At 37.8% G+C, this 12409-nt stretch overlaps 1 protein-coding gene across 1 annotated transcript in view; it reads left to right on the top strand.

Moving 5' to 3' along the window:
* The window catches only part of TPCN2 (two pore segment channel 2), a 30860-nt gene that overhangs the window by 665 nt on the left and 17786 nt on the right, over positions 1 to 12409 (top strand). Inside the window, exons 2-10 of the mRNA XM_037402875.1 lie at positions 1644 to 1708; positions 2949 to 3025; positions 3648 to 3825; positions 4510 to 4626; positions 6243 to 6349; positions 7306 to 7378; positions 9999 to 10098; positions 10406 to 10471; positions 10859 to 10923. Of these exons, the coding sequence (XP_037258772.1) occupies positions 1644 to 1708; positions 2949 to 3025; positions 3648 to 3825; positions 4510 to 4626; positions 6243 to 6349; positions 7306 to 7378; positions 9999 to 10098; positions 10406 to 10471; positions 10859 to 10923 (848 nt within the window). The remainder of the gene's footprint in view (positions 1 to 1643; positions 1709 to 2948; positions 3026 to 3647; positions 3826 to 4509; positions 4627 to 6242; positions 6350 to 7305; positions 7379 to 9998; positions 10099 to 10405; positions 10472 to 10858; positions 10924 to 12409) is intronic.

A 12409-nucleotide genomic window follows, 5' to 3' on the forward strand; every position in this document is an offset into this window, starting at 1 on the left:
TCTCTTTTTGTTGCCTGTTTACTCGTTGCCCGAAGCGCAGGGGGCCGTGAGGGGTCCTGCACCCCCAAACCGAGCAGCGCTTCCATCCTCACTTGTGACTAAGTGTCACTTGCTGTGACTAAGAGTTGCAGAATATATTGTGTGTCTGTGGTAGCGTGTATGGAGAATGTGTAGTTGGTTTGGTTCTTTTTTTAAAAAAAACTGGAATTGTTAAATATTTCTTGGTAACTTCCCTGTTTTAGTTTTGTATTAGCAACAGTTGCTTAGATATCGCCCTTTCAAAATCTTTGGGATCAGCACTAGACTGGCTTGTGCTCCAAGAACCTAAGGCTTTCGCTTGTCCCTGTTTATCCTTTTAACTAATACTGTACCTTTAAACAACTTTATTTTTATATCGCTGTTGTGTCCTGTCTTGAAAGAGATAAGATCTTTGTGGCTTGGGCATAGCTTATCTCCTGTTTACGCTCAGCCTCTTTTGCGCAGTGGTTGATGTAAGAATTAGTAAGTATAAAACTGTGTTGTTGCTTATGCTCAGATAAATAGTGACATGTAAAAGCTGCTTGTGGTCTTTGTAGAAAATAAATGCCGCTGAATCATATCGGATGTAAAATCATCCGGGACTTGGATCCGTGGCGTTTCTGGCATTGCTTGGCATCTGGAGAATGTGCTAGCACTGGGACTGACTCTTTCTCACTGTAACTGGTGCTGAGATCGCTGTCTCCTGTGAGGAGGCAGTATGAAGTGCTGCTTGGGACACTTCCCCTCTGAGACAAGGTTACACTAGCACTTATTTTGTGTATCTCTAGCCTCCTCAGCTTGCTTTCTTCCTCTTTATTTCTCATTTTGGCCTTAACTGCCTTAGTCTCTCTTGTTGGCTTAATTGCCAGTTTAGCTACTCAAAGGTCCTAACTCAAGTGAACGCAGGTGATTGCCTTTTACTATGTATGTATCTTCATATAGGTTTAGTAATGGGTTTTGAAATGTTGCATAGTAACTAATTTGGTGATTCTCCCCCCCCCCCCCCCCCCCCCCCTTTGTACTTCACCCCTTTCTGTGTCTTAAACTCTGATCTGTTTGATATGGTAATAATGACTCCCAGGGCAAATTAAAAAAGGACTTAATGTTGTTCTTACCTGGTTGGAGATTTCTACTGGTTTTGGAGAGAATGAGATCAGTCTAAGTCTCAGTATCTTCATGAAACAAAAGTAAAAATGCCTACAGCTCTAGTGTCTGATTTTTCCAGCTTTAGTTGACTGTACAGTTTTTGAAAGAATGATTTGATGGAAGCTCCATTAAGACGTGTGTTACTTAAGACTTAGCTTTGTATAGAAATATTCCAGTCTTGTGATAGCTCGTTAACTAATAGTGTAATCTAGCTTCTTAAGGTGAATGTAAGGGAGAACCTTTTCACAAAATACAGAAAAGTGCATGATATGTTTGAGACTACTGCTATTATTAATTTCATTTAATGCATGGTGCTGCTGACAGAGCAAACATGGCAGGAGCTGTCTCTTTACTTTTTGCATGTGTATAGTGCCCTTTGTCATGAGAACCATGGTTGTGGTGCTTCTCTTAACTAATATGCAAGCTGTACCCTTAACTAAAATACAGTGAGTGATTCTTATTTCTTTTTAACTTCATAGGTACTGGAGCTGATCATGACCTTTATATAAACCAAGCTGTAGTATTTATTGAAGATGCAATACAGGTAAATAAGTCATTTGTTAGCTGTTATACTTCTCGTGCTGGATATTTGTTGTATATTCTGGTAGTTTTCAAGTTTCTATGCATTCAGGCGATCTCCTTGTAACATTGTGTTGATTCACAAAGCAAAATCAGACTTCCAGATTCCTGTGGTATGAAAGTTTCAATGTGCTTCTGCCTGGGAGAAACATGTTTTCTATACAATGAAATAGATGGTGTCTTCTTTTCAAGCTTGTCAAAAGAGTTGGTTTATGGGGTGGTTTTTGGTTTAGGGTTGTTGGGTTTTTTGTGAGAGTGACTGGCCTTACTGCTGAAAGAAACTGAGTATACCCTGTAATTTGCCTTTAAATCTGATTGTTTGCATAGCTTAAGAGCTGGTGGAGTTTAAGGTTAGCTTCAAGTGAGGAGCTGGGACTCTTGCTTCAGTTGAACATCTTGCTTTTGCCAGTCTTCATTCTTTCTTTGTCTCTCCTTTTCTGCAGATTCCTAGATCCTGTTATCTCCCAGTTATTACTTGCAGGCAGTGGGAATGCTGGAGGGCAATTCTTGAGCTCTCTTGCTGCATTCGGATAGCTTTTGGTTGGGAGGTTTCAGGGCGGGGTGTCTGTGTGTATGTGTGCACACAGAATCAGACATATTTTAGGTGCAAACACCTTTCTGGAACAGATACTTCTCAGCAGAGGCAGAGTAACAGCAGCAGAGGAGGGTCTGAGCAGATTTCAGCAAAAGCAAGCTTGTTCTGATGAATCATAGGTCCTTCTGTGACTGTTAAACATCTTCTGTTTAAAGTAGTATGTTGAGGTCTCCTATATTCAGAACTAATTTGTTTGCATCTTATTGCTTTTTGGAATAGAAAAGCAAAAGAAGATGCATGAATGGTATGTATGCTAGAAGGGCGAACTAAATGGGTGGACCATTTTGATGAGTACATGGAACAGGAACTGTAATGATGATAATGTTTGCTTTTGATGACTGCCACCCAGTTTGATCATCTGAGCAATGTGTGATTTTTCAGATTAGGGAGACTTCAGTAAAACCTTTCCCATTACACGCATGTGACTACAGCTATGATCATTGGTGACTGATTAATAATGTGTACAATAATTTCTTTATTGTGAAACTGGAATTGTCTCAAGACCTGAGCTTTGTTGATTTGAACTTGGTTTATTTTGGTAACTTAATCTTTGCCTTTGAGGCAGACTGAATGTAACGCTTGAATTATCCTTTTTCCTTTCTGCCTTCAGTATCGATCTATAAATCACCGTGTGGACTCCAAATCCCTGTGGCTTTATCGATGGTACTATTCAAGAACTTGCCAGTGGTAAGAACTTGGTATTCTTTTTTGCTTTTTCATTTAGGAGTAAGTCTTTATAAAAATTTATTCTTCATTTTTCTTTTTGTTAAATAATTAGATAATTGTGCTTTTATCCTTTTTAGAACTTACTGTAGGTAGCAAGTCATTTGACTACACATGAACAGGATAGAAATGGAAAGCAACAAGTTATATGAAAGTATGGTCATGTAGATTGGCTCTTTAGAACAGCCATAGGACCATTGCAGACCTGTTTTATAGCACTGTGTGTTAGGACTTTTCTCAAGTGGCTGTTTCTAAATGTGTTAAATAGTAGCAAGGTTGTCTGCTGCCGTTAGTTTCAGAAGAATACTACTGAAGATTATGTAGTGGTCAGCAGTTATATTATGCTAATACAGGCAACAGCATGCTAATCAAGTGCTGTGTTGTGGTCTAACCCATTTGTGATAAATATGATGCTATAAACTTGGTTTACTTCTAAGAAAATTGCTTTGCAGTAAGTGTTTTGTTGTTATTCACTCATTTTTGGGTTTGGTGTGTTTTGGGGTGGTTTTGTGGGTTGTTAGTTTTTTGTGGTTGGTTTTTGTTTGGTTTTTTTTTTTTTTTTTTAATTTCATCTCTATCCTAACAGGATTTTGAGTTTAACCATTACTGTAATCCTGGCATTGGCTTTTATTGAAAAGCCTTCTTCGCTTACTATCACGTCAGATGTACGATACCGCCTTCCTGCGTGGAATCCTCCGTGTGGCCTAACAGAAAGCATTGAGCTGATTTGCTTTCTGGTGTTCGTGGTTGATGTATCCGTGAAGGTAAGCATTGCATTCATCTGGTATCGAATGAAATACTTGGTGTGTTGGGCAGCTCAGTAGATATAGTCAGTGTGGCTTGTCTCTGTTTTCATGTTTTGGAAAATGTCTTGGAACTGTTACTCAAATCTTGGATTTGCGTGATGAGATTGCTTTGTTTTTAATAAAGCCTTACTTTCAGGAGAAATTAGTAAATGCGTATTTTCTGAATGATTTTTTTTTTAACCTAAGAAATGTAAACTCCTGTTTCTGTAGAAAAAGTGAAATAAATTTTGCTAAGAATACAATGATATTGGCTTAGCTGCTTGTATTAGGCTATAAAATTCAGGGTACGTAATAGTCAGATATATGCCAGTTCATTTAAACAAAATTAATAATAATCAGAATCTGAACTTTTCTTTGGATACTTGTTTCTGGAAAACCTCTTTTTATCCATATTAAGTAGACATTTTTCTTGCATTCCAAGGATTCGCCTCACATGGCCTCTGTGCACCCCTCAGTTTTACTGCCCTTTATTTAGTTTTTGTAGAAAAATTCTCCAATTGGTGTATTTTTGTTTGGATTTAAGGGAGCTCTTTATGAGCACTTACTTAAAATGACAAATACTTGGAAAACAATTGATGCTGACTTATTAGTGTATTGGAATTTATTTTTTAAATCCTTTGGTTGTTGTTTTTTCTTCCCCAGAGTTACTTAATTGGATGGGAAGAATTTTGGAAAAATAAATGGCTAATGGCTTACATACTGACATTAATTGTTTCTCTTGCTGATTGGATTGTATCGCTAAGCTTTTTCTGCACAGAGGTAAGAACTGATTTCTGCAGAAACCAACAGCAGCTTAGTTGTGGAGAGTGGAAAGGAGAAGAACCTGCAAAGGGATAGTTAGCAGGGAGGATGCGGTATATTGGAAAATTAAGGGAGGAGGATGAGATGGTTCCATTTTGATCTTTTGGTCTTGGGTAGCTGGATAATACAACGAAACACAGAAAATGTTTGGTGTAATGTAGCTTCTCAGGGCATTCTGTTTGATTAATACAAGATGTGAGTTCATTGATAGAATTAGAGCTTTAATGCTATAGTCTGTCAACAATCAAAAAGCATAGAGAAAACTCTGGTTGCATAGCACCAATTTTGTCATACAGTTGGAGAATTATGTTCTTGTCTTAATTCAATGGCAGAGTCTACATCGTGACCACTGGTCACTGCTGACTAGGATGTGATGGTAGTATCAAAGAGGTGATCTTAAAATGTTGGAAGAAGATGTCACTTCAGCTTATAAGCATACAACTATAACCAAAATATGTATGTCCTTTTCATATTCAAGCTGAATAAATATAATGTGGCTGAAAGCAGTTAATTATCTAGGATGAAGATTGTGCTTACAGTATGGGAATATGCTTGAAAAGAATTAATTGTAAAATCTTTAGGTGTGGTAGTGGACAAGGAGTTTGAACAGGTGCCTCCCATGCAAAGCAGTGGTAGAAGGAGCAGTTTGACTGCTGGGATGTATGAACAAGGGAATATTGAGGAAAAAAATGGTTATTTTTGACATTTTTCCTGTTCCGTGTGGCCTTGAGAAGACCGATCCTAAAATGCAGGATGCTGAAATACTTTAAGTAGCTGATAAGTCACAGAAATAATTTGAAGGCTGGCAAACATCTTGAATGCAAGAATCAAACAGCTTAAATGCTTTAGTGCAGGGGTCCTCAAACTTTTTAAACAGGGAGCCGGCACGCGGATGAAATGGCAGGCAGTCATCTGCGGCTGCTTGGTTTCCGCCCCCCAACCCCTGGTGCGCGGGGGGTTTCTGTAAATACCGGGGGCTGGATTGAGGAGCCTGGGGGGCCGTATCCGGCCCGTGGGCCCTAGTTTGAGGCCCCCTGCTTTAGTGTATCTTACGGAAAATAAAGACTGTGAGCTGTTTGAGTCCTGTCAGAGGCAGAAATTGCTGAGTAATAAGTGGGCCCTTTAATTATAAAAAAAACCGCCACAAATTGAAATCGAGCACTTGTTTTCAAAATGTGCATGTGTGTTTACTGAAAGAAGCTCACTATTAATTCCCTTTTTGAAATGGAACTTGGCAGAAAATATGGAAACGCCATCTCTTGGCCTGCTTCTTATGTCTACTGAGCAGTGAAGTTAGATTTTTTTTATAATTAGTGGCCTGATCAGGCTATTGAAATGTCATAGCACATTTTTAAAGCAATTTATCATTCTTTTAACAAGGCACCCATAACTATAAAATCTTTTGCATATTTTGTGACTGCAGGGGGGGCAGATTTAGCTTCTGAGCACAGCTTTTTTACGTTAAACTGTTGACTTTGTTGATGTGTATCAGCTTTTTTTGACAAACTTGTATTAAAAATACTTGTGGCGCTAGTCTTACGGGAACTTGATATCTGATCTGTTTGTTTTTGCAGGATGTGAGGATAAGAAGAATTCTTCGTCCTTTCTTTCTCCTTCAGAATTCTTCTATGATGAAAAAAACATTAAAAAGCATCAACAGCACATTGCCTGAAATGGCAAGGTAGGCAATAGCATAGAAAACATACTTTCACAGAAGGTGTATAGTTACCCTTAGTATTCTCGCGTGTGAGATCTGAGTAACTGTCTTCTTGATGGTCTCCAGCTGAGTGGTGGGTGAGATCAGGTAGCAGTGGATGGAGGTTGTGTTAACTTGTTGATTCCTTTAGTCTGTAAAATTTCTCTAGAATGCTTATAATGTGACTCTGTATGCGGCAGATAAGGCTTTTGATGCTAGTCGAGTGGGGGTTTTTAATTCTGTACGTGTCACATAGAGCCCTGTTTTAAGGGAAGAACTGGGGCATCATGTAGGCAAAGGTCTCTGCTGTGTTTCTCCAAGGCAGCTTCTCAGAAGTGTGGGTAGACATACATGTATTTGTCTTGCACTCCTGAGTGCCACACAAGAAGATAAACCTTTCTTGACATCTTCAGAGTGCTTCAGCTTTTTCATTTCTAAATTGTTTTAGCAGTATAAGTGTTAAATGTTACAGTCATGTTGAATTGGATATCCCACTGGAGAAATTGTAGCCAGACAGCATGATGATTTTTGAAGGAGTTCAGATACACAACCCATACCACCGTAAGCGTGTGTCTTAAAGAACTTATTGTCCTTGCCTGTTTTAACTTGTTTTTAACCAACAAGTCCCAGGAGAATCAAAGCTGTACGTAATCCAACATGTTGTATTTTGGTAGGAAGGTATAAATGTGACCCTAACTTCAGCAAAACAAGTGTTTGAATCTCATTGACCACACAATTGTCTAAGCTCATGCTGGAATGATCTGAACAAGTGTGATTCTTACTTTGAGTCAAAACTTAGATCATCTTCTGTTATCTCCATACAGCTTCTTGACAATATCCCTAGTTTTCTTTATATGGCATCCTTTTGCATTTTTAAAAAAAGATATTAAAAATAATATAAAGTTGGTATTAATGCATGTGATATGTTTTCTTTCCAACAGTGTTGTTCTACTACTAGCTGTTCATCTCTCTCTCTTTACCATGTTTGCCATGCTGCTGTTTGCTCGAACAAAGGTAACTGATTATATTTATGCTTTGGTAGATCTCTGTGTGGGTTTTTTGTTTTTTTTTCTTTACTCGCGTAGCTGCTGCCTATCTAGTTTTATAATCAAACTAGTGAAACTTGTTTCCCCCCAAAAAGTCATGTTACCTTGTCAAACTTCCTGGCATCAGTGTAAAGTCTGTTCAGAGAGATTTACCATGTGCATAGTATCCATGTACAGTGCTATTTCTGTAAGTGTGCATTAGAAGGCCCCTCAGAATAGTGTTAGAATATATTCATCCTTCAGTGAAGAATTTTTTCTAGACGCTGCTTTGCTGCTTATGTGATAACAATCCTTCCTACTCCACAACTGAAATCCTTCAGTCTTGCTGTAAGCTGTGACACATTATTTTTAGTTCTGCTGCTCAGAGCGAAGTCTGATGGTTCCATTCCAAAATGTGTTTGATGTCTTTATTTGTTTATGATGCTGCATATTGCTGGTATTGATGCTATTACCACAAGTGAGAAATTGAAAGTGTGTTTATACAAGAGGTTTCCTTATACAGCTCTCCAAATTGAGTTACTTTATCTGCTTTTGTTGAAACCTTTTATGCTGTTCTGTTTCAAGGCTCTTCATTTTGTCTCTTTTTGTTTATATTATCACGCATTTCTTTTATCTAGCTTTTTGCTAAGCTTAATTTCCTCTCTGTTTTCTTATCTTCCAATACTGGTATCCCTGGCTATGCCTTGGTAGGTTTTTGCCTGTTTTTGCCTGCATTACTCTGATGTTTTGGTTTCTGATCTCTTTGGGTTTTTCCTCAGTTTTTTCTTTTCCTGCTTCCAAAAAGCACATTTGAAATTTTGTAGTTAAAAGCACTTTTGTGTTCCAGTGCTCTGGGTATGTTCCCTTTCTCCTAAACTTCCTGTATCTTCATGTATCTTACTCAGATTTTATATTTTTTTTTGTCCTTACTTTTTATGGTCTTCCATAAATGTGTTCCTATTAGCACAAATATTTCTTGTGCACTTATCCCATAATTTTACTTCTCTTTAATCTCGGTTTTGCACCTTCATTCCCAGTGCAATTTGCACTTGAGCCTGCCTTTAGTTGTCTTTATGGTCGGCAAATTCCTTGAATTCCTATGTTATAGAATTTCTAAGATTAGAAGCAGAGCTCTACCTTTCCCCCCCATTTGTTTAGCTGCATGCTGGATCTTTGTATTATCTCTGTATGTTGCATCTCATTTCAGTTACAAGCTTTCCCAGCAGATGGGAATGTAACTTGTATACCTAACCAGTCAATTTTGTATACATTTAGGTGAAAAATAACAAATCAGAGGGCAGACTTTCTTTTCTTTTTGATTTTTCTAGTCTAATACTCATACAAACTAATTGTATCTAACATGGCAAAATACTGAAAGCAAGTTCTAAAGCTACCTTTAGTAATGAAATTTATGCCTCTAGATTTTTTTGCTTTGTCTTGTCTAATGTCCTCTAGAAGTATGTGTTCTTCCAGACTTTGCAGCAGATACAAAGGCTGTTTGTTCTGTGCTGCATGAATCATGTTTGTATTGTTTGCACTCTGTATCTTTTTTAGCTGTCTCTACTTCAACTTGGGGGAAAAAAATAAAGCATGCAGATGATCCAAGATTAACCTCTCAGCGTGGTTTTAATGAAAATTCTTATGCCATCTGAGCTTTAGCAGGGCATCTGATGCTTCCACTGAGCCACAAAACAATTGTGATGACCTTAGTTGCCAGAGTATTTGCAAGTATTTTTTGGGTGCTGTAGCACTGACTTTTTGAATACTTTTTTTTTCCTACAAGATGTTTAAGCTCTATGTGATGTTTTCCTTGATACTGTACCTAGCATTATGAATCTTCATACTTTTCAAAACAGAACAGTTGCCTGCTTTTTACCTGCTCAGCAACTCCTATAATGTGCACTAATGCTAGTTATAGATATGTTTCCTTTCTGTTCTTCAGTATAGCCAAAATGTATTTTAATATCATCCCCAATTTGTGTTACACTTTTGGACAAGTCCTGGAGTGTAGTCCTAGTGTATACAGCTCAGGGTGACTAGGTTTCCATCTATGCTGAGGTACGCTGTAGTTGGAATATCAAAGCAAGCAGCTTTCAGTCTACACTAATTTTTATAATGCGAGTTGAGACTGAAGATGTATTATTAGTCTGTGATTTTATTTTATTTTTTAACAAAATTCATATTTTGGGAGTCTTTATCTCCAGTACACTAGTACCTCTTGCAGGCTAAGAGGTGATGCTTTTTTATATCAGTCAAGGGTGAGTTCACATTCCTATATTGTCTGTGACTTTATTGTTCTTCCTGGATCTGAGGTGCTAGCCTGACATAATTTCTATATTGAACTTCATGTGTCTCTTAGCTTGCTCTTCCTCCTTATGTTTTTTAATGGCTGTTAGTAAGTGGAGTGACTGCATTGTATTCCTACACGTCCTAATTTTTGTGCTTGTCTCGTGCTTTTCTTGGTGGGTAGATTTGGTTGTGTCTGGAAGGAGTTGATTATTGCCCCCCATTTTTTTTTTTTTTTTTTGTCTCCCCTTGTGTGTCCCCTCCTAAGATGGTCTTAGTGATTTTTGTGGTGTTTCTCTAACCATGAACATACCTTTGACTAGGATGGCCAGCAGGATAAGGAGTGGGTGGTGTATTTCCGGAATCTGCCAGATTCACTGACGACATTGCTGGTCCTACTAACTACTGCAAATAATCCTGATGGTGAGCAATCTTTCACAAATAATTCTTGTCTCTCTTTTCAAAGAATAATAGAGTAAGATTAACTTCAGACTACTAGAACCATTCTTTAAGCTAGTAGCTCTTAGTACAGCCAGAGGGAGGTTATATAAACATTTTTCAAGCCTTTAGAAACTTGATTCTTGCCTTTCCTTTGGTGTAATTATGTATACAACTCTAAAGGGGAGCTATATAAGAGCTTTTACCAATTGCCAAAAAGTTGATAGAGGTCTCCAGTTTTCATTGTAAGCATTAAGTTCTTCTTTCCTTTTTTTTTTCAAATCTGATACAGTAATGATTCCGGCATATTCTAAGAATCGAGCATATTCCATCTTCTTCATACTCTTCACCGTATTAGGTAAGTTACCTCTTGTCTTCAGTACTGTAAATGCACTTTAACTTTGACATTTGCGTAACAGCAAAAGAGTGGTTCGGTGTTTTGGTTTTTTTTTTCTCCTAGGAAATTTTAGTCATAAATTTCTCCCTTTTTTGTGTTTCTTCCAATTACTGTATATCTTGTAAGATAATATTCATGGATGGTACTTACAGTTTGGGGTTTTTTTCAGTGACATAGGGGAGTAAATATACTGCAGTATTTTCAAACTTTACAAACATTTTTTGAAATCAAACACAAGAAGAAAAATCCTTTCAAAATTCTGCATCTGACTTATTATATGCATTGGAACTTCTCTGAGAAATAGATTAAGTATTTCAATAATTATTACTGCCCCTTTTTCTCCAACAGGCAACTTGTTTCTGATGAACTTGCTTACAGCAATAATATACAACCAGTTTCGAGGATATCTTCTGGTGAGTAAAGCATTCCCAATTTCTGTGTTCTGCCATAACTATGAATCTGTGAAGCCCTGAGTATTAGGTGTTTCAACTGTATATTAAAGGAGTATGCCCATCCTGGTTGTAGACGTAGTTTTAAGATATAATGGCTCTTTGATGTAGCTACTTTTCCCCTTATGCTGTTGTAGCTTGATCCCCTTAAATGAAAAAATTACGTGGTTGTATACTTCCATGTGTGCTGTGGATCTGCAAATTTGACTATTATAAAACTGAACAAGTAACTTAAACTTGGTCTCTGTGAAGAAAACTTGCTGTACTATTTAAATTGTTACAAATCCTAGCACTTCATTTCTCTGAGTAGTACAGGAGTAGAAGGATACCTTCGATTAAAAAAAGAAAAATTGCTGACTAAAACACCTTCACATTTGGTATTTTTTGCTTTGTCCTTACCATGGTGGGCGGGTGTGATGATAGAATGATTAGGGCAGTCTGCTGCCTCTGGAAGATGGGCTTGAGCCTTGTGATTGTCTTGTACCAGAAGAAGAGGCAAATACCAGCAGGTATAGTGGTTAATCTTGGTAGTATTGAGTCTCAACTAAAAGGAAAGTGTGCTTACTCTGCATGGAATGTCAGTCATCTGTGTAATACTTTAACATGCTTCTGGAAGATGCCTGATCATATGTGATTCTCTTAATTTTGTGGAATAAGAATCTGATGTACAGTATAATGACCTCTTTTTGACTCAGGTGTCTATATTAGAGAAGTAAAAGCTGACAAAGTAAGTGTACTTTTGCATGTTGTTCAAGGAGTGTGCAATCTATGATGACAATTAAACTCATCACTAAAAGTTCTTTGTCTTTTATTAACAAGATGTGTGATGTGCTTTGTTGCATTATGTATGCTAGTTGTGTACTGTGAGCGTAGTCTGAATTTCCATGGCAGGAAACAGTGTTAAGTGCTTTTGTTTTCTGTATGAAATTGTTCAACTACACCATCTGGGAGGAATTTTAATCACCGGAGGTAAGAGTATTTTAGAAAGCAGAGACTAAGTCAGTCAAATGAAAGATGGTCTCAGTTACTTCCAATAAAATGTACTTCATCTAAGAGGTTAACCTTGTGACTTTACTATTTCTATTCCAAAAAGAAGTAACTGACTGGGTAGGTGATGGAAGGAAGAGGCTGTGTGGGTGCAGCTGGAGATGGCTGGGACTGGGTTTATATCCAGCAATGAATACAGAACATCCAAGGTGCACCACAGCTACTCAGCAGTTAACACATGTAGTAGGTTAGTAGAAAATTACAGTGTTAGGCTAAGCATTAATGGTTATCACACTGATGCCACACAAGTGAATCTTTGATCAGGCAGTCATCAGTCAAAAGGGGAAGGGTCAGTCTGTTGTTCCTCAGAGCAGGCAGAGTCTTGATCTAGCTGAGGTGCTGTCTTTGAGCTGTTTGAGATTTTTCTTTTGAGCGCTCTATAACTTCCGTGGTGAAATTTTTC

This window comes from Falco rusticolus, chromosome 10 (assembly GCF_015220075.1).
Source record: "Falco rusticolus isolate bFalRus1 chromosome 10, bFalRus1.pri, whole genome shotgun sequence".
NCBI lineage: Eukaryota > Metazoa > Chordata > Aves > Falconiformes > Falconidae > Falco > Falco rusticolus.